Source organism: Anomaloglossus baeobatrachus, chromosome 4, assembly GCF_048569485.1.
Source record: "Anomaloglossus baeobatrachus isolate aAnoBae1 chromosome 4, aAnoBae1.hap1, whole genome shotgun sequence".
Lineage (NCBI taxonomy): Eukaryota > Metazoa > Chordata > Amphibia > Anura > Aromobatidae > Anomaloglossus > Anomaloglossus baeobatrachus.
In genome coordinates, this window is record NC_134356.1 from 119,590,396 (window position 1) to 119,613,920 (window position 23,525).

A 23,525-nucleotide genomic window follows, 5' to 3' on the forward strand; every position below is an offset into this window, starting at 1 on the left:
ACTCCACTTGCTCACGAAGCATGTTACTGCACAGGATAGAGGAACCAGGGCTCGGACAATGTCATCATATGTCGGGACAAACACCCAACTACTAAAGCTGGCCATTCACATGAGCTCACTGTCATACAAAATTTCATAGTTATAGCACAGAATCAGTTATGGCAGACCTGCCTGATGAAGGCAATCAACTGAATAGATTGCATGTAAAATTACATATACTGGTATAGTAGGGTTGTAATTTAAGGTTCTGTGCACAATCAACAAATGAGAAGTCAGACTCAATCTTCCAACATGCAAAGCAACGCCTATAGAGCAAGTACTGCGATCTCTTACCTGTATGACATCCAAACTGGCAGCGCCTGCTCGCCCGACATTGATAGTTATTGGCTTCACTAGAGCACTTTTAGCAAAGTTCTGGATCTTCTTGGGCATAGTAGCACTAAAAAGTAGAGTTTGTCGCTGACCCTATAGAAAGAAAAATTAATAAAAGTACTGTTCTTAAAAAAATTAATCTGGATGAAAGTGTTTATTTATTAGTGTTGGGTTATTAGGTTATTAGGGTACCCCTCACGTCCTCCAACAGAGGCACCCTAAGGCTGCTTTCACACATCCGGTTTGTGCTGAGCAGCACAATCCGGCTCAAAAACATATGCAACAGATGCGGCGAAAAAACCGGATCCGTTGCATACGTTTTTCCATGCGGCCGGTCCGGTTTTTGACGGATGCGGCTTGATACTGAGAATGCGCAGTACAAAAAAAAAACGCATCCGGCGGCCGGATGCGGTTTTTGCCGCAGGACGCCGCATCCGGCATCCATAGGCTTGCATTGTGAATTGCGCCGGATCCGGCGCGATGCAGTTTTTTCGACGCACAAAAAAACGTGCCAGGCAACGTTCCACCCGGCCGTCGTAAGGCACAATACGGCGCTAATGCAAGTCTATGCGGGAAAAAATGCAACCGGCGGCAAAAAAAACCCGGTTGCGTTTTTTCTGCAGAGCGCCGTATTGTGCCGCACGGCAAAAACCGGATGTGTGAAAGCAGCCTAACCAGCACCATCTATAGGGTACTAAATTACCATAATTTATGCTAAAAGATTCGGAAATAAATGAAAAATGATGCATACTGATATCAATCAATATGCTATTGAAAATGTGGTTACTTACATACATTGAGGCATTACAGAATATCTTGCACTTTATGAAACTAGAAAATATGTGCAAAGTAAAAGAATTGATTTTCAATCAAAGAAATGTACCTTAAAGTAAGAAAATATAGTCCTAATGTCTTCTTCAAAGCCCATGTCAATCATACGGTCAGCCTCGTCCAAGGCAAGATACCTGCAGATATCCAGGCTCACCATCTTTTTCTGAAGGAGGTCCATGAGCCGTCCTGGGGTTGCCACCATCATGTGCACTCCCCTGTAGGAAGAATATGGTTTTTATGTGGATGTATAGGCACACACCAGTATATGAAAAATTACATTTCGTAAACATATTTATTAAATAGCAAGACCGTAAATCAATAAACTTGATGGACAATTCAATATCATTACAGAGAGAAGTCTGCACAGAGTAGAGACTGATGACATATGAGAAGGACCGAACAAATACTACTGGGCAAGAACAACGAGACTGAGAACTAAAGAGAAGAATGACAGCTTCTGCCTTCACAAGTGCAGACATCTCCCCCACAAGTCTGCATTGTGAGTAGTCTATTAATGGATTACATTCATACTATGAAGAAACTAGACAAGTCATCTGCTGACATTTCTCACAATAGCAGGTTCAGGCCTTTGCATGTTATTATAAAGTACTTATGATTAAAATGTATGAAAATCCTAGCATTTAATATAGTTAGGACAACCAGTTTCTCCAAACAGCTGACGTTTGACCAAAGTAGAGCAGACCAAGCCTGGTGTATAGCCGTACCATCCAAGCAGACCAGATCCATATAATGCTGACAACTGAGCTCATTAGACCAGAGGGCGAGCCATGATATGTGCCCAGATTACATTCCATAGAGCAAGGATTAGCCTAGGTGACGGAGAGTTGATCTAGATAACCCCACCATTCTATGTGGCGCATGGTCATGATGTTACAGCTCTCTTTTTTATTAAAGATGAGTGAATCGCCTGGTTCAGAAGCTACATTAGTACTGTGTGGCCCTGCCAGAATACTCATGCATCTTCTGATTTGTAAATCTGGCATGACATCATAGTTCTGGTGTGATGTCATCTTAGGGGTCCCATGAATCAGATGAGACACCGTAGATGACAGCAGATAGCAGACAATCCGCATGGCTCCTATCCACTGTCCTTTGAATACCGATGTGTGTGATTTTCGTCCTGAAGGAGACTAATCTACTAATCTCTGAAATGTGTAGACAAATAAAGTTGCTATTCCTTTCTACACTTGGACTGGTTTATACTCCTGCGGCAGCCCGGTGTTGTTAAACTCTTGCTTTTTACTGCATTGACAGGAGTAGAGAGAGAATGATCCTGACTGTTGAATTTCACTTGCCTAAGGGGTGCTTCACACACAGCGAGCTCGCTGCCGAGATCGCTGCTGAGTCACGCTTTTTGTGACGCAGCAGTGACCTCATTAGCGATCTCGCTGTGTGTGACAATGAGCAGCGATCTGGCCCCTGCTGCGAGATCGCTGCTCGTTACACACAGCCCTGGTTCGTTTTCTTCAAAGCCGCTCTCCTGCTGTGACACACAGATCGCTGTGTGTGACAGCAAGAGAGCGACAAATGAAGCGAGCAGGGAGCAGGAGCCGGCGTCTGACAGCTGAGGTAAGCTGTATCCAAGATAAACATCGGGTAACCAAGGTGGTTACCCGATATTTACCTTAGTTACCAGCCTCTGCAGCTCTCACGCTGCCTGTGCTGCCGGCTCCGGCTCTCTGCACATGTAGCTGCTGTACACATCGGGTTAATTAACCCGATGTGTACAGCAGCTAGGAGAGCAAGGAGCCAGCGCTAAGCAGTGTGCGCGGCTCCCTGCTCTCTGCACATGTAGCTGCATTACACATCGGGTTAATTAACCCGATGTGTACTGTAGCTAGGAGAGCAAGGAGCCAGCGCTCAGTGTGCGCGGCTCCCTGCTCACACTGGTAACTAATGTAAACATCGGGTAACCATACCCGATGTTTACCTTAGTTACCAGTCTCCGCAGCTTCCAGACGGCGGCTCCGTGCAAGCGCAGCGTCGTTTGCACGTCGCTGCTGGCTGGGGGCTGTTCACTGGTCGCTGGTGAGATCTGCCTGTTTGACAGCTCACCAGCGACCATGTAGCGATGCAGCAGCGATCCTGACCAGGTCAGATCGCTGGTCAGATCGCTGCTGCATCGCTAAGTGTGAAGGTACCCTAATCCCTAATAGCGATGGTGAGAAAAGCCGCTTCCAATGGTGTCTGACTGTGGCTCTCTCATACAATTCATGATTAGGAGTGCTTTGACATGTGAAATACATTGAAGGATGCCATTATTATTTTAGCAATGGTTTTAATAAGATTTGAATTTTCTACTGAATAAAGAAGACTGCACCCGTGAAGCTGGCCCATCTCTTGTCAGCCATAATGCAGGGATCCAGTTTCAAAATTATCCAAAAAGAGGCAGATGGACAATATTCACTTTCCTGGTATCTGTCAGTGTTTGCTTTGTTTTTCTTTTTTCAAGACAGGAATTAAGTTACATTTATAGCTGTGTGCGATTCTTGACAGCAAAAGTGCTAACCCTAGATCCAGATGTAAACAGAGAGTAACCAGCATGCCAATACACACACACACACACACACACACACACACACACACACTTTGGTATCCCTCGCTCGATTAATGAAAGAAAAACCCACAATGGTCACAGGAATAACTTGAGTCTGACAAAAATAATAATAATTAAAAAAAATCTATGAAAGAAGGGAATTTTGTTACTTACCGTAAATTCCTTTTCTTCTAGCTCTTATTGGGAGACCCAGACGATTGGGTGTATAGCACTGCCTCCGGAGGCCACACAAAGCAATTACACTAAAAAGTGTAAGGCCCCTCCCCTTCTGGCTATACACCCCCAGTGGGATCACTGGCTCACCAGTTTTAGTGCAAAAGCAAGAAGGAGGAAAGCCAATAACTGGTTTAAACAAATTCACTCCGAGAAACATCGGAGAACTGAAAACCGTTCAACATGAACAACATGTGTACCCGCAAACAAACCAAAAATCCCGAAGGACAACAGGGCGGGTGCTGGGTCTCCCAATAAGAGCTAGAAGAAAAGGAATTTACGGTAAGTAACAAAATTCCCTTCTTCTTCGGCGCTCTATTGGGAGACCCAGACGATTGGGACGTCCAAAAGCTGTCCCTGGGTGGGTAAAGAAATACCTCATGTTAGAGCTGCAAGACAGCCCTCCCCTACGGGGAGGCCACTGCCGCCTGCAGGACTCTTCTACCTAGGCTGGCGTCCGCCGAAGCATAGGTATGCACCTGATAATGTTTGGTGAAAGTGTGCAGACTCGACCAGGTAGCTGCCTGGCACACCTGTTGAGCCGTAGCCTGGTGTCGCAATGCCCAGGACGCACCCACGGCTCTGGTAGAATGGGCCTTTAGCCCTGACGGAACCTGAAGCCCCGCAGAACGGTAGGCTTCAAGAATTGGTTCTTTGATCCATCGAGCCAGGGTGGCCTTAGAAGCCTGCGACCCCTTGCGCTTACCAGCGACAAGGACAAAGAGTGCATCCGAACGGCGCAGGGGCGCTGTGCGGGAAATGTAGATTCTGAGTGCTCTCACCAGATCTAACAAATGTAAATCCTTCTCATACCGATGAACTGCATGAGGACAAAACGAAGGCAAAGAGATATCCTGATTAAGATGAAAAGAGGATACCACCTTCGGGAGAAACTCCTGAATGGGGCGCAGCACTACCTTGTCCTGGTGGAAGACCAGGAAGGGAGCCTTGGATGACAGCGCTGCCAGCTCAGACACTCTCCGAAGAGACGTGATCGCTACCAGAAAAGCCACTTTCTGTGATAGCCTAGAAAGTGAAACCTCCCTCAGAGGCTCGAAGGGCGGCTTCTGGAGGGCAACTAGTACCCTGTTGAGATCCCATGGATCTAACGGTCGCTTGTACGGGGGTACGATATGACAAACCCCCTGCAGGAACGTGCGCACCTTGGAAAGTCGTGCTAGACGCTTCTGAAAAAAGACAGATAGCGCCGAGACTTGCCCTTTAAGGGAGCCGAGCGACAAACCTTTTTCTAACCCAGATTGGAGGAAAGAAAGAAGGATAGGTAATGCAAATGGCCAGGGAGACACTCCCTGAGCAGAGCACCAGGATAAGAATATCCTCCACGTTCTGTGGTAGATCTTAGCAGACGTGGGCTTCCTAGCCTGTCTCATGGTGGCAACGACCCCTTGGGATAAGCCTGAAGACTCTAGGATCCAGGACTCAATGGCCACGCAGTCAGGTTGAGGGCCGCAGAATTCCGATGGAAAAACGGCCCTTGGGACAGTAAGTCTGGTCGGTCTGGCAGCGCCCACGGTTGGCCGACCGTGAGATGCCACAGATCCGGATACCACGCCCTCCTCGGCCAGTCTGGAGCGACGAGTATGACGCGGCTGCAGTCGGATCTGATCTTGCGTAGCACTCTGGGCAAGAGTGCCAGAGGTGGGAACACATAAGGGAGCCGGAACTGCGACCAATCTTGCACTAGGGCGTCTGCTGCTAGAGCTCTTTGATCGCGAGACCGTGCCATGAAGGTTGGGACCTTGTTGTTGTGCCGAGACGCCATTAGATCGACGTCCGGCCTTCCCCATCGGCGACAGATTTCCTGAAACACGTCCGGGTGAAGGGACCATTCCCCTGCGTCCATGCCCTGGCGACTGAGGAAGTCTGCTTCCCAGTTTTCTACGCCGGGGATGTGAACTGCGGATATGGTGGAGGCCGTGGCTTCCACCCACATCATAATGCGCCGGACTTCCTGGAAGGCTTGCCGACTGCGAGTCCCGCCCTGGTGATTGATGTATGCCACCGCTGTGGAGTTGTCCGATTGAATTCGTATCTGCTTCCCTTCCAGCCACTGCTGGAAGGCTAGCAGGGCAAGAAACACCGCTCTGATTTCCAGAACATTGATCTGAAGGCTGGACTCCTGCTGAGTCCACGTACCCTGAGCCCTGTGGTGAAGAAACACTGCTCCCCACCCTGACAGACTCGCGTCTGTCGTGACCACCGCCCAGGACGGTGGTAGGAAGGATCTTCCCTGTGATAATGAGGTGGGAAGAAGCCACCACTGCAGAGAGTCCTTGGCCGTCTGGGAAAGGGAGACTTTCCTGTCCAGGGATTTTGACTTCCCGTCCCATTGGCGGAGAATGTCCCATTGAAGTGGACGCAGATGAAACTGCGCAAACGGAACCGCCTCCATTGCCGCCACCATCTTCCCGAGGAAGTGCATGAGGCGTCTTAAGGAGTGCGACTGACTCTGAAGGAGAGCCTGCACCCCCGTCTGTAGTGACCTCTGCTTGCTCAGCGGAAGCTTCACTATCGCTGAGAGGGTATGAAACTCCATGCCAAGATACGTTAGTGATTGGGTCGGTGACAGATTTGACTTTGGGAAGTTGATGATCCACCCGAACGCCTGGAGAGTCTCCAGTGCAAAATTCAGGCTGAGTTGGCATGCCTCCTGAGAGGGTGCCTTGACCAATAGATCGTCCAAGTAAGGGATCACAGAGTGTCCGTGAGAGTGCAAGACTGCTACCACTGCTGCCATGATCTTGGTGAACACCCGGGGGGCTGTCGCCAGACCAAATGGCAGAGCCACGAACTGAAGATGTTCGTCTCCTATCACGAAGCGCAGAAAGCGTTGGTGCTCCGTAGCAATCGGCACGTGAAGATAAGCATCTTTGATGTCTATTGACGCTAGGAAATCTCCTTGGGACATTGAGGCAATGACTGAGCGGAGGGATTCCATCCGGAACCGCCTGGCGTTCACATGCTTGTTGAGCAGTTTTAGGTCCAGAACGGGACGGAAGGAGCCGTCCTTTTTTGGAACCACAAAGAGGTTGGAGTAAAATCCTCGGCCCCGTTCCAGAGGGGGGACAGGGATCACGACTCCTTCTGCTCTTAGAGAGTCCACCGCCTGCAGCAGGGCATCTGCTCGGTTGGGGTGTGGGGAGGTTCTGAAGAACCGAAGTGGAGGCCGAGAACTGAACTCGATTCTGTACCCGCGAGACAAAATGTCTGTTACCCACCGGTCCTTGACCTGTGACAGCCAAATGTCGCAAAAGCGGGAGAGCCTGCCACCGACCGAGGATGCGGAGGGAGGAGGCCGAAAGTCATGAGGTAGCCGCCTTGGAAGCGGTTCCTCCATTTGCTTTCCTGGGGCGTGAGTGAGCCCGCCAGGAATCTGAGCTCCCTTGTCCTTTCTGAGTCCCTTTGGACGAGGAGAATTGGGGCTTGCCCGAGCCTCGAAAGGACCGAAACCTCGACTGCCACTTTTTCTGTTGAGGTTTACTTGCTCTGGGCTGTGGTAAGGAAGAGTCCTTACCCTTGGACTGTTTTATGATTTCAGCCAATGGCTCACCAAACAGTCTGTCTCTAGATAATGGCAAGCTGGTTAAGCATTTTTTGGAACCAGCATCTGCTTTCCAGTCCTTTAACCATAAGGCTCTGCGCAAAACCACAGAATTGGCGGCCGCCATAGAGGTACGGCTCGTAGACTCTAGGACAGCATTGATAGCATAGGTCGCAAACGCAGACATTTGCGAAGTTAGGGACGCCACCTGTGGCACTGCTGGATGCATGATAGCATCCACCTGTGCTAAACCCGCTGAAATAGCCTGTAGTGCCCACACGGCCGCGAATGCTGGAGCAAACGACGCGCCGATAGCTTCATAGACAGATTTCAACCAAAGGTCCATCTGTCTGTCATTGGCATCTTTAAGTGAAGCGCCATCTTCTACTGCGACTATGGATCTAGCCGCCAGCTTGGAAATTGGGGGATCCACCTTTGGGCACTGGGTCCAGCGTTTGGCCACTTCAGGGGGAAAAGGATAACGGGTATCCTTAGAACGTTTAGAGAAACGCTTGTCTGGATGAGCGTCGTGCTTTTGGATTGATTCTCTGAAGTCAGAGTGGTCCAAAAAAGCACTTAATTTACGCTTGGGATACAGGAAATGGAACTTCTCCTGCTGTGCAGCTGCCTCCTCTGCAGAAGGGGCAGGGGGAGAAATATCCAACAGCCTATTAATCGCCGATATAAGGTCATTAACCATGGCGTCACCATCAGGGGCATCCAGATTGAGAGGGGCCTCAGGATTAGACTCCTGATCACCGTCCTCAGTCTCATCACAGAGAGACTCTTCTCGCTGAGACCCTGAGCAGTGTGATGACGTCGAGGGTCTTTCCCAGCGAGCACGCTTAGGCTGCCTGGGACTGTCATCTGAGACAGAGACTTCAGCCTGTGATGCTTGAGACCCCCTTGAAGTACGGATTAGTTCCAACTGAGGGGGACCAGTGAGCATAGCCACAGCAGTGTCCATAGTCTGAGGAACTGGCCTGGCCTGCAAGGTCTCCAGGATCCTTGTCATAGCCTCAGACATTTTATCAGCAAACACTGCAAAGTCTGTCCCCGTCACCGGGGCAGGGTTCACAGGCGTCTCTGCCTGGGCTACCACCACAATAGGCTCTGGCTGGCGAAGTGCCACTGGGACTGAACATTGCACACAATGTGAATCATTGGAGCCTGCTGGTAGATTAGCCCCACATGCAGTACAAACAGTGTACACAGCCCGTGCCTTGGCAGCCTTGCGTTTTGCAGATGACATGTTGCTGCGTCCTCAGAGCAGTACAGAGTGTCCAGCCAGAAGCGACCTTACAGTGCACTATATAAATATAAATTATATATATATATATATATATATATATGGTACCAATAAAGAAGTACACTAATATATCACTGAGGCACTAGTGGGGCCTGCACTACTGTGCAGCTTACCACCCGCTTAGGAGCGGTGTGTGGTCGCCAGAAATCCCTCCAGTCTGGGTCTCCCAGAGCCTGCTGCCTCCTTCCAGCCAGATCGCATGTGTAATGGCTGCCGGCGTCCTTGTGGAGAGGGGGGGCGGGCCCTGGGCGTACACCGACGAAGAGCGGGAAGTCTGCTTCCCCTTGTGCCTAGTGAGAGGGCTGGAGCATGTAAATAAGGCTCCAGCCCTCGGCGCAGCCATTGAGCAGCGTCTTTCCCCTACCCTGATTGACAGGGTGGGGGCGGGAACGAAGCGGCGCTAGGCCGCAGAAGCCGGGGGCTAAAGTTAAAAACGCCGCCGCCGTACAAGCGCGGTCGGCGCCAAGCCCCCGGCGCACTACAAGTCGCAGCTGCGCCGCCGCTCCAGGAGCGGTCGGCGCAGTAGTTCCCAACACACAATCGTCACTCAGCAAAGCTGCAGTGACCTAACCCCCAGCGTACAGCGTCACTGTCCCCGGCGCACTATAACGCTCAGCAAGCCCTGAGAGTGTCCGTGCCTGCCGGGGACACAGAGTACCTGAAGTTGCAGGGCCATGTCCCTGAACGGCACTCCCGCTCCCAATCCAGCAGGTTCTATGGGTCTGTGGATGGAGCCCGGCCCCAGGGCTTGGGGGCCGGCAAGATCCCACTTCCACAGAGCCCCTCAGGGGGATGTGGAAGGAAAACAGCATGTGGGCTCCAGCCTCCGTACCAGCAATAGGTACCTCAACCTTACAAGCACCATCACGGGTGAGAAGGGAGCATGCTGGGGGCCCTATATGGGCCCTCTTTTCTTCCATCCGATAGAGCTAGCAGCTACTGCTGACTACAAACAGTGGAGCTATGCGTGGATGTCTGACCTCCTTCGCACAAAGCAGAAAACTGGTGAGCCAGTGATCCCACTGGGGGTGTATAGCCAGAAGGGGAGGGGCCTTACACTTTTTAGTGTAATTGCTTTGTGTGGCCTCCGGAGGCAGTGCTATACACCCAATCGTCTGGGTCTCCCAATAGAGCGCCGAAGAAATGAACAAATGAAGGTCAGACATTGCTTTTCTGTTTCCACAGAATTTAAAAAAAAAAAATTAAACTCATGATATAGGCTTGGACAGAAATGATGGCACCCCTGAAAATAATGTGACAAAAGGGACATGTGAAATCAAGTTATGTCCACAGCTATAAATATAACTTAGTGGAAGCGTGGTTGAAAAGCAATGTCTGATCTTCATTTGTTCATTTTCAAAGATTTATTATTACTTTTGCGAGATTCAAGTTATTTCTGTGACCATGTATATATGTACACACACACACACACACACACACACACACACACACACACACACACTTTCCTACTGCCTGAGCATGCACAGGGTGATTACTGATCCTACACAAAGTCTATGAGCCCGTCCTCGGAGTGGGGTGTGGGCTCAAGAGTCCACTCACTGGTCTGTGAGTACACTCAGACAGCTGCTCAGTGATTCAGCCTGATAAGACGTGGTATTTTAGAAAGTTATTTTAAGAAATCAGTGGAAGGCTCAAGACCTACATCTCAACCGTTGGCAGTATGTGTAGGGGAGTGAATAAAATATTATCTATATACACAACCATAACATCATTTTTTTTTCTTCAAAAGTAAGATCTAATAGGGTACTTGGCAACCAATCGGCAATTGCAATAGGGTGGCAAGGAGGGGGGGGGAGGTGATGGGCAGACAGAGGGGGGCCCTCTCAGAAGCTGTGTTTGCTATTGACTGTGGCATCTAAGGTGTTAAACTATGGGAAAGCACTGATCACAGTAGCTGCAATGGGAGCTTAGCTGAACGCTACAGAAGCTGCTCCCGCTAGGGATGGCGAGGACACAACTCGTGCGCCAACACTGTTTGATACATTTAAATTCTGATGTGCAGCAAAAGTTGAAAGAGTTTTCCATTCACAATTGTTTAGGACCCATTTATCATGATAACTGGCCAATATAACTCCAATTTGCCTTGGGCAGTCTCTAACTCACTGTTGTGAATGCAGATATGTAGCACTAAATCAAATTCATTCTTTGTAAAAACAGGGAACCAGATTGTAACTTTAAAAGACAATCTGTCAGCCGGATTTAATCCCTCCACCTACCCAGCTATTTAAAGGCACATGTAGCTTTTGCAAATCCAAGTCCAGCAATACGTTTAGCTACATAGTCAGTTTCTCCATTACTGAGAAACCAGTGTTTGAATCAATAAGCAAGAGAGGCTGTAGCATGCAAGCTCTTCTAAGCCTCTATGTCTCTTTTCCCCGATTAATGTGCCCTTTTCTTGCTGGATAGTCACATAGAATAGAAGCTGCCAGTCAAGCAGAAGGCAGTATTTAGTGGGAAAAAGAACAGGAGTGACAGAGGTTTGGAAGAGCTTCCATGTGTCCAAAGCACTTCAGCCTCATTTGCTTACAATACTGATTTCTTACTAATCAAGGAACAGACTCTCTAGCTAAGGGCATTTGTCTTTCCAAAAGTTACATATGCATATAAATAGTTTGAGGGAGGGGGGTTAAATTGTGCTAACAGATTTACTTTAAAATCTATCACTTATACATAATTTCAATATATAGGTAACATAAGAAAGCAGAACTTACTGTTTAATAGTTTCCATCTGCTCCTTGACAGACATACCACCAATGCACAGTGCTGTACGCAAGGTTGGAAAGTTATCTTCTTGCAGCAACCGGCAGTAGTATTCAATGATGCTGTGTGTCTGACGGGCCAATTCTCTCTATAAAGAGAATAGTCAAAAACGCTCAGTGAGAGGAGTGACTGCGGGAGAAAAGTGGCTGCGCAAGAGGAGCGGCTGCGCAAGACATGTGCTCTGTGAGAGGAGCGGCTGTGCAAGAGGAGTGGCTGCGCAAGAGGAGCGGCTGCACAAGACATGTGCTCTGTGAGAGGAGCGGCTGCGCAAGAGGAGGGGCTGCGCAAGACATGTGCTCTGTGAGAAGAGCGGCTGCGCAAGACGTGTGCTCTGTGAGAGGAGCGGCTGCACAAGAGGAGCGGCTGCGCAAGAGGAGCGGCTGCGCAAGACATGTGCTCTGTGAGAGGAGCGGCTACGCGAGACGTGCTCTGTGAGAGGAGCGGCTGCGCAAGAGCAGTGGCTGCGCAAGAGGAGCGGCTGCACAAGTCGTGCTCTGTGAGAGGAGCGGCTGCGCAAGATGTGTGCTTTGTGAGGAGCGGCTGCGCAAAAGGAGTGGCTGCGCAAGACATGTGCTCTGTGAGAGGAGCGGCTGCGCGAGAGGAGTGCGCTACACGAGGGAAGTGGCTGCACAAGAGGAGTGCGTTACGCGACAGATGCGCTGCGCAAGAGGAGCACTGCGCAAGAGGAGCGGACGCGTGAGGAGAGTGGCTATTCAAGAGGAGCCCTGCGCGAGGCGAGAGGAGTGCTAGGTAGATTGACACTATAGGAGAAACCTAAATAAATATCTTTTAACACGGCTATAACATATAACGTTGGGTCAGGCACAACAAACTGAAACCATCACAATCAAGTTTATATATATTATAGATTTATAATGTACAGACTGACTTCTGCTCTCAGTATTCCCTACACAGACACTAAGCACATGGGAAGAATAGATATCATTCCCCATTACCATAAGGTGCAACCGTTGAAAAAATTAGAAAGCGCGTGCCAGTCTCCATGAGATTTCACAGATCCTATAGATTTAGGCAAAGTAAATGATTTTTTTTTTTTTCTTCAAATATTGGCGAAAAGAATACATTTTTCTTCCTCAGCACCAATCACTTAGCAAGACAGATAATTACTATAAGAAGATGACATACTGAAGATACCTACTGATGGGCAAATAATGAGTCCATATGGTCCTTCCCGCTTTGTAAATGGCAGCCTCTTCTCTTGCTCCAAGCAGAACATGATGACTGGTAATGTAAAAACCAGAGTTTTTCCAGATCCTGTGAATGCTATGCCAATCATATCCCTTCCAGACAAGCTGTGAGGAGAAAAGAAAATATAGGATCTCAATGTCAAAAAAAAAAAAAAAAAAAAAAAAAAAAAAAGAACCAGACATAGTTTTCTTCCAATTGTGACACAGCACGCTGAGAAAAATAGAGAAAATAAGTATTTGCTGCACTCACATTGTCGGGATGCCTTGAATCTGGATAGGTGTAGGATGTAGAATTCCCTTCTTCTTCAGTCCACGTAGAATAGCTGCCATTAAAAATTCACAAAGAATAATTACTACAAATGCTAAAGATATAAATCATACAATTGTCTGTAGCCTATACTCATGTACTCACCTGCAGGAAACTTCATCTCCTTGAAGCTCTTTATGGGAGGAGGAATGCCATCCCCTTCAACCAAGATGTGGTATTTTCGGCGGACACGTTCATGCCGAGCTTGTGACATCCCAAGAATATTCCGTGGTGCCCTCCAGCTTATAAAAGCAAGACTATGGTTACCAGCTGCAAACTAACCCTACCCTACAGCTTACAGGCAGAAAATAGCAAAATATACCCTGAAAAAACGAGTGACTGGAGCTTAAAGGGGTTGGCCCATGGAAAACATGGATCACCGATCTACTGGTATAATATTAGAAGACTTTAAATATTTTAAATAAATTAATAAAAACACAAACATTTGAATGGATTGAGACTGAAAGATGAAACAATATGAAGTTGAAGCTTATCCACTTCACAACATGGACAAAGTTTTTATTTTTGTGTTTTCCTCCCCTTCTTCCCAGACCATTGTTTTTTGGGAATTGTTCTTACAGCGTACCTTGACGGTAGAAATGATGCTGCAATACGATTCTCCTCATTAGTATGATTACGGTGATACCGAACATGTCCAGTTTTTTTATTATTGTTATTTTAGTGGTGAAAACAAAAATCAGAAGTTTGCAAAATATATCTTGGGGGTTGTGTCACCATTTTCCACGACCCATAACATTTTCATTTTTCGGTGGATGGAGCTGTATAATGGCTTATTGTTTTGTGGGGAGAGACAACGTTTTTTTATTGATACCACTTTGGGATTGCTATGATGTATTGATCGCTTGTTACGGGATATTTTGTGGTATTGCAGTGACCCAAAACTTTTTTTTAATTTTGCCGTTCAAGGTTTTTTTTTTTTGTTTACAGAGTTTATCGATCAGGTTAATTATTTTTATATTTTGATAGATCAGACTACCATATGGAAGTTTTTGGGTTTTTTTTAAGGGGGGCGATTTGAACTTATGTTTTTTGGTTTGTTTTTTTTAAAAGTCATTTATTAAAACTTTCGACCCCACACACACCCCTTTTCACGGTTTTTAATGTTCTCTTAGGGGACTATAATCTACAATAGTCTCATTGCTTGTGATATACACAGCAATGCCATAGTGTTGATGTACATAGTAAAAGTCACACAGTCTCCTCTGAAGCCCGGCCACAGGGGTCCTATGACAAGGATGGAGGTCTTCAGCAGACAATGTCTGGTCACTGGTGCGCCGAAGGGTGGCGGGCCAGGCCCAAGCCAGAACGTATTAAATCCCACTGTTACAGTGGGATATAACAGGTTAACATTTGTGGGAGGAGCTTTGCCATTACCTGCCGGGGAGGAGGCAACAGGCGGGCCATCTCTGTGAGCCCGCTACATACACCCGCTTCCGACATGCATTGTACATGTAAAGTGGATGTCAAAAAGGGGTTAGAACCCTTTCAGATATGTTCAAGGATGGCACTTTTATCACCGGAGTTACATTCCATGTGCAGGCCTTGTCCAGTTAGAATTGTGCATGAACTCGGAGCGGGCAAAACCAAATAGCAGAATGGGGTTACCTGTGATTTCATTCATTACAATAAGCAGATAAAGTCAAAGCTTAGAAGTCCATTCATATGTAAAGGATATAGTGCAGGGGAAAGCCATTACAGCACACAAAAATATTGAAAGGGAGTCTGTCAGGGAAAAACTGAAAGTATAAACTAAACATGTAGCTATGTAGGGTATACAGCCCATAATCTCATATCATAGAACATACATAATATATATAGTGCCTTTTTAGTGTTCTAATGCTGCAGAAACTAAGTTTAATCAATCATGCTAATTAGTGTTCTCGGTGCAACCTTGGCATGGCCTAGAGCAGTCATGGCGAACCTTTTACAGGCCGAGTGCCCAAACTGTAGCCCTAAATCCATTTTTTTTCCCGAAGTGCCAACCAATCCTATTATGTAAATAATTGATTGTAACCTTACCTTTGCCGTCTTCTCTTCTCCTCAGCAGGGGGCATCACGCTCATGCATTACCACACACTGAAGCTGAGCCCCCTGCCCTTTCCAGACACAGCAGTTGGATTGATCTTTCTGGAAAAAATTGCAGCATATTAGACAGAGATTTTAGCCTGGAATGCAATCAGAGGTCACCCTGTAATCCACATCTACATTTCAAAGTCTGAACATCTTGAAATCCCATAAAGATATACGAGTTGCTCCCCTCCCCTTTCATTGTGTAGTTATGTCCCCTTCCTGGTAAACATGTCCCCCATCCTGATATATAGTTCCTACATTCTGGTATATTGGCCCCCATCCTGGCAAATATACCCCATCCCAGCATATTCCCCATCCTGGTAAATGTACCCCATCCTGGTAAATGTACCCCATCATTGTAAATGTATCCCATCCTGGCATGTTCCCCCATGCTGTCAAATGACCCCATCCTGGTAAATGTACCTCATCCAGGCATGTTCCCTTATCCTGGTAAATGTACCCCATCCTGATAAATGTCACCCTTCCTGCTAAATGTTCCTCATCCTGGCATGTTCATGTTCCCCCCATCCTTTCATGTTTCCCCCCATTCTGGTAAATGTACCCCTTCCTGGCATGTTTCCCTTCCTGCTAAATGTACCCCATCCTTGCATGTTTCCCCCATCCTTCCAGTCATGTTTCCCCCCATCCCTGCAGTCATGTTTCCCCATCCTTGCAGCCATGTTTTCCCCATCCTTGCAGACATATTTCCCCTATCTTTGCACGTTTCTCTCCATCTTTGCACGTTTCCCCCATCCTTGCAGCCATGTTTGCCCCGTGCTCTGTATGCCCCGTGCTGTTTATATGCCCCGTGCTCTGTCTGTTTGCCCTGTATGCCCCGTGCTCCCATGTTTGCCCCGTGCTCCCCATGCCCCATGTATGCCCCGTGCTCTCCATGTTTGCCCCGTGCTCTGTATGCCCCGTGCTGTTTATATGCCCTGTGCTCTGTCTGTTTGCCCTGTATGCCCCGTGCTCTGTATGCCCCGTGCTCCCATGTTTGCCCCGTGCCCTCCATGTCTGCCCCGTGCTCTCCATGTCTGCCCCGTGCTCTCCATGTCTGCCCCGTGCTCTCCATGTCTGCCCCGTGCTCTCCATGTCTGCCCCGTGCTCTCCATGTCTGCCCCGTGCTCTCCATGTCTGCCCCGTGCTCTCCATGTCTGCCCCGTGCTCTCCATGTCTGCCCCGTGCTCTCCATGTCTGCCCCGTGCTCTCCATGTCTGCCCCGTGCTGTTTATATGCCCCGTGCTCTGTCTGTTTGCCCTGTATGCCCCGTGCTCCCATGTTTGCCCCGTGCTCCCCATGCCCCATGTATGCCCCGTGCTCTCCATGTTTGCCCTGTGCTCTGTATGCCCCGTGCTGTTTATATGCCCTGTGCTCTGTCTGTTTGCCCTGTATGCCCCGTGCTCTGTATGCCCCGTGCTCTCCATGTTTGCCCCGTGCTCTGTATGCCTCGTGCTGTTTATATGCCCCGTGCTCTGTCTGTTTGCCCTGTATGCCCCGTGCTCTGTATGCCCCGTGCTCCCATGTTTGCCCCGTGCTCTCCATGCCCCGTGCTCCCCATGCCCCATGCTCCCATGTATGCCCCGTGCTCCCCATGCTCCCATGTTTGCCCCGTGCTCTCCATGCCCGTGCTCCCATGTTTCCCCCGTGCTGGCACTGTCCCCCACACCTTGGCACAGCCGCACACAGCTTAAAAATAAAAATAAAAACAAAAAAAGAAGGGAATTTTGTTTACTTACCGTAAATTCCTTTTCTTCTAGCTCTAATTGGGAGACCCAGACAATTGGGTGTATAGCTACTGCCTCCGGAGGCCACACAAAGTATTACACTTAAAAGTGTAAGGCCCCTCCCCTACTGCCTATACACCCCCCGTGGGATCACGGGCTCCTCAGTTTTAGTGCAAAAGCAAGAAGGAGGAAAGCCAATAAACTGGTTTAAGCACATTCAATCCGAAGGAATATCGGAGAACTGAAACCATTCAACATGAACAACATGTGTATACAAAAAAACAGGGGCGGGTGCTGGGTCTCACAATTAGAGCTAGAAGAAAAGGAATTTACGGTAAGTAAACAAAATTCCCTTCTTCTTTGTCGCTCTATTGGGAGACCCAGACAATTGGGATGTCCAAAAGCAATCCCTGGGTGGGTAAAATAATACCTCGTGATAGGGCCATAAAAACGGCCCTTTCCTACAGGTGAGCAATCGCCGCCTGAAGGACTTGTCTACCTAGGCTGGCGTCCGCCGAAGCATAGGTATGCACCTGATAATGCTTGGTAAAAGTGTGCAGACTCGACCAGGTAGCCGCCTGGCACACTTGCTGAGCCGTAGCCTGGTGCCGTAATGCCCAGGACGCACCCACGGCTCTGGTAGAATGGGCCTTCAGCCCTGATGGAACCGGAAGCCCCGCAGAACGGTAGCTTTCAAGAATTGGTTCCTTGATCCACCGAGCCAGGGTGGATTTGGAAGCCTGCAACCCTTTACGCTGGCCGGCGACAAGGACAAAGAGTGCATCCGAGCGGCGCAGAGGTGCCGTGCGGGAAATGTAGATTCTGAGTGCTCTCACCAGATCCAACAAATGCAAATCCTTTTCACATTGATGAACTGGACGAGGACACAAAGAAGGTAAGGAGATATCCTGATTGAGATGAAAGGGGGATACCACCTTAGGCAGAAACTCCGGAATCGGGCGCAGAACCACCTTGTCCTGGTGAAACACCAGGAAGGGAGATTTGCATGACAGCGCTGCTAGCTCGGACACTCTCCGAAGAGACGTGACCGCTACTAGAAAGGCCACTTTCTGTGAAAGGCGAGACAGGGAAACATCCCTCAAAGGCTCGAAAGGCGGCTTCTGGAGAGCAATTAGAACCCTGTTCAGATCCCAGGGCTCTAACGGCCGCTTGTAAGGAGGGACGATATGACAAACCCCCTGCAGGAACGTGCGTACCTGAGGAAGTCGTGCTAGGCGCTTCTGAAAAAATACAGATAGCGCAGAGACTTGTCCCTTAAGGGAGCCGAGCGACAGACCTTTTTCCAACCCGGATTGCAGGAAGGAAAGAAAGGTAGGCAAAGCAAATTGCCAGGGAGAAACTTCCTGAGCAGAGCACCAAGCTAAGAATATCTTCCACGTCCTGTGGTAGATCTTGGCAGAGGATAGTTTCCTAGCCTGTCTCATGGTGGCAATGACCTCTTGAGATAGTCCTGAAGACGCTAGGATCCAGGACTCAATGGCCACACAGTCAGGCTCAGGGCCGCAGAATTCTGATGGAAAAACGGCCCTTGAGACAGCAAGTCTGGCCGATCTGGTATTGCCCACGGTTGTCCTACCGTGAGATGCCACAGATCTGGGTACCACGACCTCCTTGGCCAGTCTGGAGCGACGAGGATGGCGCGGGCGGCAGTCGGACCTGATCTTGCGTAGCACTCTGGGCAACAGCGCCAGAGGTGGGAACACATAAGGCAGCCGGAACTGCGACCAATCTTGAACTAAGGCGTCCGCCGCCAGAGCTCTGAAATCGTGAGACCGTGCCATGAAGGCCGGGACCTTGTTGTTGTGCCGGGACGCCATTAGGTCGACGTCCGGCCTCCACCAAGCGGCGACAAATTTCCTGAAACACGTCCGGGTGAAGAGACCATTCCCCTGCGTCCATACCCTGGCGACTGAGGAAGTCCGCTTCCCAGTTTTCTACGCCCGGGATGTGGACTGCGGATATGGTGGATGCCGTGTCTTCCACCCACGTCAGAATCCGCCGGACTTCCTGGAAGGCTTGCCGACTGTGTGTCCCTCCTTGGTGGTTGATGTATGCCACCGCTGTGGAGTTGTCCGACTGAATTCGGATCTGCTTGCCTTCTAGCCACTGCTGGAAGGCTTGTAGGGCAAGATACACTGCTCTGATTTCCAGAACATTGATCTGAAGGGTGGACTCTTGCTGAGTCCACGTACCTTGAGCCCTGTGGTGGAGAAAAACTGCTCCCCACCCTGATAGACTCGCGTCTGTTGTGACCACCGCCCAGGATGGGGGTAGGAAAGACTTTCCTATTGACAATGAGGTGGGAAGAAGCCACCACTGAAGAGAATCCTTGGCCGCCTGAGAAAGGGAGACGTTCCTGTCCAGGGACTTCGACTTCCCGTCCCATTGGCGGAGAATGTCCCATTGTAATGGACGCAGATGAAACTGCGCGAAAGGGACTGCCTCCATTGCTGCTACCATCTTCCCCAGGAAGTGCATGAGGTGTCTCAAGGGATGCGACTGGCCCTGAAGGAGAGATTGCACCCCTGTCTGTAGTGAACGCTGTTTGTCCAGCGGAAGCATCACTATCGCTGAGAGAGTATGAAACTCCATGCCAAGGTATGTTATCGATTGGGTTGGGGTCAGATTTGACTTTGAAAAGTTGATGATCCACCCGAAACTCTGGAGAGTCTCCAGCGCAACGTTCAGGCTGTGTTGGCATGCCTCTTGAGAGGGTGCCTTGACAAGTAGATCGTCCAAGTAAGGGATCACAGAGTGACCCTGAGAGTGCAGGACTGCTACTACTGCTGCCATGACCTTGGTGAAGACCCTTGGGGCTGTCGCCAGACCGAAAGGCAGGGCTACAAACTGAAGGTGTTCGTCTCCTATAACGAAGCGTAGAAAACGCTGGTGTTCTGGAGCAATCGGCACGTGGAGATAAGCATCTTTGATGTCTATTGATGCTAGGAAATCTCCTTGAGACATTGAGGCGATGACGGAGCGGAGGGATTCCATCCGGAACCGCCTGGTTTTCACGTGCTTGTTGAGCAGTTTTAGGTCCAGAACAGGACGGAAAGACCCGTCCTTTTTTGGCACCACAAACAAGTTGGAGTAAAAACCGTGACCTTGCTCCTGAAGAGGAACAGGGATCACCACTCCTTCTGCCTTTAAAGAGCACACCGCCTGCAGAAGAGCATTGGCTCGGCCGGGAGGCGGAGAAGTTCTGAAGAATCGAGTTGGAGGACGAGAACTGAACTCTATCCTGTACCCGTGAGACAGAATGTCTCTCACCCAACGGTCCTTGACATGTGGCAGCCAAATGTCGCCAAAGCGGGAGAGCCTGCCACCGACCGAGGATGCGGAGAGAGGAGGCCGAAAGTCATGAGGAAGCCGCTTTGGTAGCGGTTCCTCCGGCTGCTTTCTTTGGGCGTGACTGGGCCCGCCAAGAATCTGAGCTCCTCTGATCCTTTTGAGTCCTTTTGGACGAGGAGAATTGGGACCTGCCCGAGCCTCGAAAGGACCGAAACCTCGACTGTCCCTTCCTCTGTTGGGGTTTATTTGGTCTGGGCTGAGGTAAGGATGAATCCTTACCCTTGGACTGTTTAATGATTTCATCCAATCTCTCACCAAACAGTCTGTCACCAGAAAAAGGCAAACTGGTTAAGCACTTCTTGGAAGCAGAATCTGCCTTCCATTCCCTTAACCACAATGCTCTGCGTAAAACCACGGAGTTGGCGGACGCCACTGCCGTACGGCTTGTAGAGTCCAGGACAGCATTAATAGCGTAAGACGCAAATGCAGACATTTGAGAGGTTAAGGACGCTACTTGCGGAACAGATGTACGTGTGACAGTGTCAATCTGCGCCAAACCAGCTGAAATAGCTTGGAGTGCCCATACGGCTGCGAATGCTGGAGCAAACGACGCGCCGATAGCTTCATAGATGGATTTCAACCAGAGCTCCATCTGTCTGTCAGTGGCATCTTTAAGTGAAGCCCATCTTCCACTGCAACTATGGATCTAGCCGCAAGCCTGGAGATTGGGGGATCCACCTTTGGACACTGGGTCCAGCCTTTGACCACGTCAGGGGGAAAGGGATAACGTGTATCCTTAAGACGTTTGGAGAAACGCTTATCTGGATAAGCGTGGTGTTTCTGGACTGCCTCTCTAAAGTCAGAGTGGTCCAGAAAAGTACTCAATTTACGCTTAGGATACCTGAAATGGATTCTCCTTGCTGGCTGCTGAGCTGACTCTTACACTGGAGGAGCTGTGGGAGAAATATCCAACATTTTATTGATGGACGCTATGAGATCATTCACCATTGCGTCCCCATCAGGTGTATCCAGATTGAGAGCGGTCTCAGGATCAGAATCCTGATCAGCAACCTCTGTCTCATCAAACAGAGAGCCTTCCTGCTGGGACCCTGACCAGTGTGATGAAGTCGAGGGTCGCTCATAGCGAGCTCGCTTAGGCTGTCTGGGACTGTCGTCCGTGTCAGAGCCATCACCCCGGAATGCATGGGACCCCCCGGAGCACGGATGTGTTCCAAAAGAGGGGAACCAAGGGAGCCTTGAATCAACAGTGCCCATGGTCTGAGTTACCGGTCTGGACTGCAAAGTCTCAAGGATTTTAGACATAGTCACCGACAGTTTATCAGCAAAAACTGCAAACTCCGTCCCTGTCACCTGGACAGTGTGCACAGGTGGTTCTCCTTGGGCCACCTCTAGCAGAGGGCCCCAACTGAGCAAGTGCTACAGGGGCCGAACATTGCACACAATGGGGGTCAGTGGCACCTGCCGGTAGAACAGCCTTACATGCGGTACAAGTAGCATAGAAAGCCTGTGTCTTGGCCCCTTTGCTTTTTGCGGACGACATGCTGTTGTCTAGCAATCTAGGAGGGTATATAGCCAAGAATAGCGACCGTACAATGCAATGTATAGCATACAAGCATAAAGTACAAATGAACACTGCGGCACTAGTGGGGTGAGCCCTCGAGGGCTGCTTACCGCCCGCTGAAAAGCGGGTGTGTGACCGCCAGAATCCCGTGCCTGGGTCTCCCAGAGCTCGTGTCCCCTCTCCACTCAGACTGCAAACAGGAATGGCTGCCGGCGTCCTGTGAAGAGGGCGGGCCGTGGGCGTGCCCCAGATAAAGTGCGGGAAACTAGCGTCCCACTGTGCCTAGTGAGGGGGGTTGGAGTATGCTAAGCAGACTCCAGCCCTCAGCGCTGACGTTCTGACCAGCGTCCCGCCCTTCCCCTGACTGGCAGGCCTGGGGGGCGGGGAACGAAACGGAACTAGGCCGCAAAAGCCGGGGACTCTATTTATAAGCGCGGCCGTCGTATAAGCACGGCCCAGTGCGGAAGTTCCCCGGCGCACCACACGTCCCAGCCGCGCCGCAGTGTAAAAAACCGCCAGCCGCGGCCGGCGCGGCAGTTCCTAATACAGAAACTCACTCAGCAAAGCTGCAGTGAGTAAAGCACCAGCGCGCCGCGCTGCTGTCCCCGGCGCACTAACACACCCAGCAATGCTGGTGTGTGTGCGCGATCTGTACGGGGACCCAGAGTACCTTAATGTAGCAGGGCCCTGTCCCTGACGATACTCAGCTCCATGTCCAGCAGATTCCCAGGGGCTGTGGACGGAGCACGGTCTCCTGTGCTTGGAGACCGATAGGATCCCACTTCACCCAGAGCCCTAAGGGGATGGGGAAGGAAAACAGCATGTCGGCTCCAGCCGCCGTACCCGCAATGGGTACCTCAACCTTAAACACCGCCAACAAAAGTGGGGTGAGAAGGAGCATGCTGGGGGCCCTAGTATGGGCCCTCTTTTCTTCCATCCGACAAAGTCAGCAGCTGCTGCTGACTAAACAGTGGAGCTATGCGTGCATGTGTGCCTCCTTCGCACAAAGCATGAAAACTGAGGAGCCCGTGATCCCACGGGGGGTGTATAGGCAGTAGGGGAGGGGCCTTACACTTTTAAGTGTAATAGTTTGTGTGGCCTCCGGAGGCAGTAGCTATACACCCAATTGTCTGGGTCTCCCAATAGAGCGACAAAGAAAAAAAAAAAAACTCACCTTCAAGCAGCAGCTCCACCGCGCGGCCACAAGACACCGGCGCCGCCTACTGAGTGATGCTCCTCCGTCTCCTAGGCAACAGGCCTGCGTCCCAGGAGAGGAGGAGTGTCAGAGGGAGGAGAGATGTCTCCTCTGCTAAACACCACGTTGAACTGCCGACGAGATCACATCGGCAGTTCAACGTGGTTCAGTGTGGCAACAGCGCGTGTGCCAACACAAAGGGCTCTGCGTGCCCAGTGTGGCACGCGTGCCATAGGTTCGCCATCACTGGCCTAGAGGCTCAGTGCACAATATGCTAGTGCTGTCTACCATCAGTGAGAGGCAGAGGCAGAGGCAGAGACAGAGAGAGACAGAGAGAGAGAGGCCGCACGGGGTGAGAGAGAGAAAGAGAGAGAGAGAGAGGCCGCACGGGGTGAGAGAGAGAAAGAGAGAGAGAGAGAGGCCGCACGGGTGAGAGAGAGAAAGAGAGAGAGAGAGAGGC

The 23,525-nt window shown here is 50.0% G+C and overlaps 1 protein-coding gene and 1 long non-coding RNA gene across 2 annotated transcripts in view; one reads left to right on the forward strand and one right to left on the reverse strand.

Annotated features, from left to right (window-relative positions):
- LOC142301289 (uncharacterized) overlaps positions 1-1,647 on the forward strand; it is a 35,273-nt gene extending 33,626 nt beyond the window's left edge. Inside the window, exon 3 of the long non-coding RNA XR_012752740.1 lies at positions 1,555-1,647. This is a non-coding gene — a long non-coding RNA (uncharacterized LOC142301289). The remainder of the gene's footprint in view (positions 1-1,554) is intronic.
- The window catches only part of DDX41 (DEAD-box helicase 41), a 103,724-nt gene that overhangs the window by 43,396 nt on the left and 36,803 nt on the right, over positions 1-23,525 (reverse strand). Inside the window, 6 exon segments of the mRNA XM_075342319.1 lie at positions 334-465; positions 1,256-1,418; positions 11,598-11,734; positions 12,806-12,959; positions 13,105-13,177; positions 13,267-13,403. Coding sequence (XP_075198434.1) covers positions 334-465; positions 1,256-1,418; positions 11,598-11,734; positions 12,806-12,959; positions 13,105-13,177; positions 13,267-13,403 — 796 coding nt within the window.